Genomic DNA, 6,467 nt, shown 5'->3' on the forward strand with positions numbered 1-6,467 from the left:
AGAGGGTGTGGGGGCGCGGGGGGGAGGGGAGCCGGTCGGTGCGGCGGTGCGTGCAAAGATGCCCGTGTGTCCCCTCCTACCTGCCCGCCTCCAAGCCCCAGGGTCCCCGTGCCCTTGCCCGGGCAGGTGCCGGATCCCCTCTCCCGCGCAGCATGGCCCCGCTGCCGGGGGAGGGCAGCACGGCCGCGGGGAAGGGGAAGCTCATCTTGGGTCCCCATCCCGCAGGGATCCCTGCAGCCCCGACACCGTGGGGTCACTGCCTGGGCCGCCTGCAGTGTCCTTGCACCCATCACATAGCCCAGATCTACCCTACCCACCGCCCCTACATCACTTTCTGGGGTGACCCAGGCATCCTGCCCTGGCCCTAACGCTGTGACATGGGACAAAGCACCTTATCGATGCTCTTGGCCGCAGAAGCATCCGTGCCCAGCCCCCACACCCTGCTCCGCTGCAGAGCCCCTGGCTGGGCTGGACAAAACTCGTTGCCAGCTCCTACTTGGCGTGTGGCTCGAGGTGACGGTGATGGTCACGGGGCCGCGTGCCCCGGCGGGGACGGCAGAGGCGGGAGGGCACCCCACTGCCCTTCCTCAGTGCGTGGGCACGCCAGGCTGCCGCGATGTTCTCCACCTGTGGGGATGGGGAGAGGGATGAGGGCATCAGCATGGCCACAGCATGGTCCTCCCCAGCCCATCCTGCAGCATCCTCCAGCCCCTGGAGGTCAGTCAGGAGACCCTACAAACAGTCAGCAGCTCACCGGGATGAGGAGGTCCTGCTGGTTGTAGCTCTCCAGTGTCACCAGTTCGCTGGGTGCCAGCAAGGGCAGACGCAGCTCCCTCACGGGCAGGGCACCCACCTCTGGCACCGGACGCTCCAGGACAGCCTGTCAGACAACAGGATGTGAGGGATGAGGCTGGTGATGTCCTGGGCACCAAGGAAGGCAGGGGCCTGGGGGGAGTGACACAGCTTCTGTGTGTATCACAGACCCCTGGGCTCAGGGGAAGGGTGCCTACATTCCCAGCCCAGGCTGGTGGGGGCCCAGGCACCCCTGGGTGGTCCCTGCTTGTGCGACACTCACCGAGCTGACGTGTGCCCACTCCCGCACAGCCTGCACCAGGTCCAGCTCGTCCACAGCCAGGCGGTCACTGCGCAGCACCCGCGCCAACACCACGTCGGAGAGCTCACGGAAGCCCTGTGTCTGCACCACTGCCTGCCAGCACACCACAACACCAGGAACTGTAACCAGGACCCCACACAACCACCACCCCCATCCATCAGACACATCCTGGTGCAATCCCTGCCTGGCACCCCAGCATTCCCCAACCCAAACTCCAATCCCCTGGCACTCCAGTACCCCCCAGCCTGCCTCTGCCCGTCATGCAGCATCTTCTCTCCAAACACCCTTTGCTCCCCTCCCAGCCTCCAGGCATCCCATCCTTAGGGGCCCTGCTCCCTCGCCTCATGCAGTGTTCTCCATGCCACATGCCCCGCCATGCCCTGGGATACCCCACACCATGCTCCCCCACGTACCGCAGTGCAGCCCTCGATGAAGGCCAGGCAGTGCTGCTGGAGGTCCACCTGCCCATAGGTCACCGCAGCCTGTGAGACAACACAGACACTGCAAAGGGGTCCAGGGCAGGAGGGACTCCCTGCCAAAGCCCTACAGAAACATGGGCACTCTCAGGGACACAGGTGAGGCAGACATCCCTCTGGGTTGGGTACCATGGTAAGAGTGTAGGGAGGAAGGGATGCCAAGGTCCCCTCCTTTTCTGGCCTACGCCACAACAAATGTTCTGGTGGCTCTAACGCCCACAACGGTCACCCAGCCCCACCCTCAGCAGCACGTGTGATTTTCCACCACTGCTCAGGGACATCACACAGCCCACAGTGGGGGAGAGGCCCTGGTGTTGTTCTCACAAGGTCACACTGCAGGCATGTGAAACCATCAGTCCCCAGTGCTCCTTGTGTGGGCACAGGGTCAGCTTAAAGCACCCCCACAAAGTGCCCCAGGCCAGCTGAGGTGCCAGCCCCAGCCTGACCCACAGCTGCCATCCCTCACTGCAGCAGGCATTTGGGGTTGCTCCCATTTTCTCCTGGCTCTACTGAGCAACGCTTGTCCCAGGGCTGGCATGGCCCATCTGGTTACCAGGAGGGCATGTCCCTACCCCCCACAGCAGTGTGTGGGGTACTCGGGACCAGCACAGGCAGGGTGAACATCACCTCCCCCTCCACCACAGCAGGGGACCAGCACTGACGTAAGTGGGGAGGGAAGGCAAGCTGTTTTCTTCAGGTTTGTTTTGTTCTGGGGTTTTGGGGTTTCTTGTTTTGTTTCCTCTGGACCAGTTTTAGCTCTGTTTATGTTGCAGTGGTCTGGCATCACATCTGGCTGGAGCTCTGTGTTCTGGGGCAGGCACCTCACCCCAAGATTGTTTCAGCTCATGGGAGATGAAACAAATCCCCCTTCTCAGGGGAGCAGCCTTGGTCCCACGAAGTAGCATGGCCAGGGCCATTAGGATCTTCCCAAGGCTATTTTTAGGTGCCTCACCTCTCAGCAGGGGTTTTGGGACTGGCTCCCCAAAACCCAGTGCCTCCCAGTTTCATGCAGATGATGACAAAGCCCTAGCACTGGGGAGTTCTGGCCAGCCCTGCTCAGGGCAGTGTGAAGACACTTCTCTGCTAGGCTCTGGTGGCCCCACTGTCCCTTGCTTCCCTGGTATAATCCCAGTGGTCTGGGAGCTGGTAGGGCAGCTGCCAGGCCAAGGGTGAATGGAAAATCCAGCCCACTGTCCAGCTGAGAACAGGAGGGTCAAGTCTGCTCCTGCCCCAAAATTGTACAGGTTATTTTTAACCCTTTGTGACCCTTCTGGTGTCACTCTCACCTGCAGGGCCTCGCAGACCTGCTCCACACTCAGTGTGTCCTTGATGAACTTGACACAGAGCTGGAAGGCAGACAGAGAGAGGGTGGGCAGAGGGAGGGACACAACCCTGCCATCCGCCCACACAACTGTCAGCATCCCCTGAGCCCCCAGCACATGGAATGTGGCACCTCCAGCCCCTCAAGGGTTTCATAAGCAATGGCCTGTGGGATGAGGTCTTGCAGTGTGGATGTGGGCAGCCAGCTTGGCCACTGATGGAGCCAGGGACCAAGATTGATGTGACCAAACCCAGCCAATCTGACAGCCCCAGGCAGGTCCCAAACCCTGTCTACAAATGCTATCTATGTCCTGCCACAGGGCACAATCCTGGTGCCAGCTGCAGTGCACTGAGTGACCTCAGCTTTGCCCCAGCCCTGCCTGCCAGCTGTGCTCTGGCTGTGACTGCTGGGGGACCAGCACCTCCAGCTGCATCCCATATAAGGATGATGCAGGTGGGATGCAGCCAGACCAGCATGTTTATCAGTGAGTGGGACATCTCTCCTGCCTATCTCAGCTGCCTACCAGAATCTCTGGGAAACCCAAGGGGATGTGACATGCAGGGAGAAGCTGGCACATGGGGCAGAAGGGCCCTGAGTCATTGGCAGGAGGGATATGAGGTCACCCTGCAGCTGGGCACACTGCCATGGTTTCCCCAGCTGTCCTTGGTCAGCCCCTTTCCCTCCCATCCCTCCTCTATGCAGGTCATCCCCCTCAGGATGCATTTGCTGGGTGGTGAGGTGTGACTCATGTGACAGGAGCACTAGATCCCCCTTTCTGCTATACCCCTTATATTCCTTCCCTGCCCAGACAGCTGTTTGACAGCCCTGTGCCACATCTGGGTTTTTGCTGAGCTTGTTCCCACAGGTCCCATCCCACTGCCCTGGCAGAGAGGATCCCATGATTCCTCAGCTCCTGAGGTACTTTCCCGGCACGACAGGGAGGGAGGGGAAGTTCTGGGTGTGAGATGGCAAGTCACGTGTACAGCCAGGCTGTAATTCAGGAATCAGGCTGATGACGTGGCCTGGCTGTCCTCCCCAACACCGAGCTGGTCCAGCTCCCTGCCCCCTCCTCATCCAGCTCCCACCCTTCCTCTCTGCTCCCTGCTGCCTTCCCTAAACCTTCCCACCCAAAGCAGCATCCCCTTGGCAGCACCACAGCTGGGGTGCTGACTGCGCCCAAGGATCAGGGCTCTCTTTAACTGCATCATCCTGTCAGATGACCGGAGATCATGCGTGGGTGATGGCACAGGGGCTTTCCTTCTGACCTTTGCTATGCAGGAGATGTGAAACTCCATGTCCTTCCCCATGATTTCTCGGGATTCCCCTGTGGGATTCCCAGCCGCTGCTGCACCCTCCCAAGGGGGATCCCACTGGAGAGACCTTCCAGGATAGAGAAGCAGGGCCAAGCCTGCATGATGCACCATGGTGCTTTCCTCAGAGGCACCTCCAGCTACCAGCCATGCAGGGATCATCTTGGGGTGCTGCCCAGTCCGGGGACACTCAGGGACCACTGCCCCCAGCCTAAGGGTCATACCTTGCACAGGTCCTGCAAGCCGTACTCCACTGATGAGGTCAGCACCTCCAGAGCCTGCAGGCAAGGGGGACCTTGTGAGCATCAGTGTGCAGGGGCATGGATGGGCAGAGCAGCCCAGGGTAAAGGGCAGGTGTGCTCCTGCCTCCGTGGGAGCTCTCGAGTGGGGCATGGATGATAAGGCTGCTGCATGGAGAAAACTTTAGGTCTCCTGCTGTGGTGTCCTCATTCCCACCATCCAGGGTGTGCACAGCCAGATGTCCCAGGGCTGGGACAAGGTGCTCTGGACACCCCACTGTGCTGGGTTGAGACCCCACACATTCATTGCACTGTTAGCCAGCCAGAGAACATCACACAGACCATCTCCTCCAACTTTAGCACACCCAGAGCTGCAAAGCACCCCCTTCCCCTGCATCCCCCTCTTGTCCCTCCCATGTCCATCGCCCCCACCAGCCCCATCCCCACTCACGATGTGACTGTTGAGGGTGACACTGTTGGTGTAAAGGAACTCGATAACAGCCAGGAAGACCTCAGGCTGCACGTTGCCCAGGATGAAGGGGCCCTGGGGTGGGACGCTGCTGGAGGAGTCCTGGCTGCCCACTGGCACCTGGCTGAGCATCCCGCGGAACGCCTGGCAGCGGCACGCCAGCACACAGCGGTGCGCAAACACCTTCTGTTGCTCCCGGCCCACCACAAACATCACATCACTGCGGGGGAGAGGGGACTGTGAGGGACACACTGCCTGGAGAGCAAGGGCACAGCCTGCCCTGGGCTGGGACAGGGCACACAGGAAGGGACCTGCTGAGTGCCTGTCGCAGTGGGGCAGTACCCTTTAATTTTAACCCAGGGGTTTGTCCCAACAGGGGCACAGAGGAGAGACCTTGTTGGCGGCTCTTTCCAGTTATTTGAATGCTGCAGGCAAGGTGAGCAAGACAGGTCCTCTGGCAAACACGGAGAGCCCTAGGTACTGGCACAGAGAGCCCAGGGTGCTGGCACTGAGCAGGGCAGAGAAAGGCAAGGACAGCTGGAGAAAGTGACTTTCTCTTTTGGCACAGCGGAGCCAAGGCAAGTGTGGCTGTCACCGGGATCAGCCTCCTTGACTCATGGGAACTGACTCATCATCTCAGGGATTCGAAGCCTCTGGCATAGCTGCCAGCACGGCTGGCACGTGACCCAGCACGGCAGCCTGTGGCACACACTGGGGCACAGGGCCCATCCTGTTGCCCTGATCCCCTATAACACTCCTCTCCCTAAAAGGGTTTCCCAGCTCCATGGCCCCAGGAAAGGGGGGCAAGATCAGGGGAAAGGAAGCAGGCAAAGGAGAGGGAGTCTCCAGCATGTGTGCACCTGTGGCCATGGCCCATCCATCCCCTTGTCCCTTCCTCCATCCCAGCAGGCCAATGAGCAGAAGGTGCCACCCAAATTCTGGCTGCCATGAAGACATGCACAAATCCATGGCCTGACCCTCAGAGTGCCCCACAGGGAGGTGGATGTGCCCACCAGAAGGATATCTGGGCCATCCCAAGTGTCTACCAGGAGACACACAGCTGGGGCAGGATGGGTGGTGTGAGCAGAGCCTGATGGGGCCTCCATGACTGCTACTGCAAGGGGGACCGTGATAAACTGTTCTGTGGTTGAGGTCCACAGGCCAAGAAGGGCAGGATACAGGCTGTGAGATGTGGGATGCCAGCTGTGATTATGGCATGCAAGGTCTGGGATGCAGGACACAGGCTGCAGGATGGGTGTGGGATGAAGGTTGCAGGATGTGGGATGCAGAACAAAGGCTACAGAGTGTAGACTGTGAGGTACAGACTGTAGGAGAAAGCATGCAGGATGTGGGACGAAGTAGATGGATGAAGACACAGATTTCAGGTTGCAGGATGCAGATTGCAGGACGTTAGATAAGGGCTGCGGGTTGCAAGATGCGAGCAGCAGGATGTAGGCTGAGAATGACCAGGCCCTGCCAGCCACTCCCCCACTGCCTGGTGCTGTGGCTGGGGGGGTTTCACTGGGATTTCTCTTCTG

At 60.1% G+C, this 6,467-nt stretch overlaps 1 protein-coding gene across 1 annotated transcript in view; it reads right to left on the reverse strand.

The window, feature by feature from the left end:
- Positions 1-8: 8 nt before the first annotated feature.
- Positions 9-6,467, reverse strand: part of BTBD19 (BTB domain containing 19) — a 22,642-nt gene continuing 16,183 nt past the window's right edge. Inside the window, exons 2-8 of the mRNA XM_017743553.1 lie at positions 4,912-5,149; positions 4,446-4,499; positions 2,877-2,936; positions 1,528-1,596; positions 1,076-1,207; positions 755-880; positions 9-627 (exon numbers count right to left, since the gene is read on the reverse strand). Coding sequence (XP_017599042.1) covers positions 493-627; positions 755-880; positions 1,076-1,207; positions 1,528-1,596; positions 2,877-2,936; positions 4,446-4,499; positions 4,912-5,142 — 807 coding nt within the window. The 5' untranslated portion in view covers positions 5,143-5,149 and the 3' untranslated portion in view covers positions 9-492. The remainder of the gene's footprint in view (positions 628-754; positions 881-1,075; positions 1,208-1,527; positions 1,597-2,876; positions 2,937-4,445; positions 4,500-4,911; positions 5,150-6,467) is intronic.

Source organism: Corvus brachyrhynchos, unplaced genomic scaffold (genome assembly GCF_000691975.1).
Source record: "Corvus brachyrhynchos isolate BGI_N302 unplaced genomic scaffold, ASM69197v1 scaffold48, whole genome shotgun sequence".
Lineage (NCBI taxonomy): Eukaryota > Metazoa > Chordata > Aves > Passeriformes > Corvidae > Corvus > Corvus brachyrhynchos.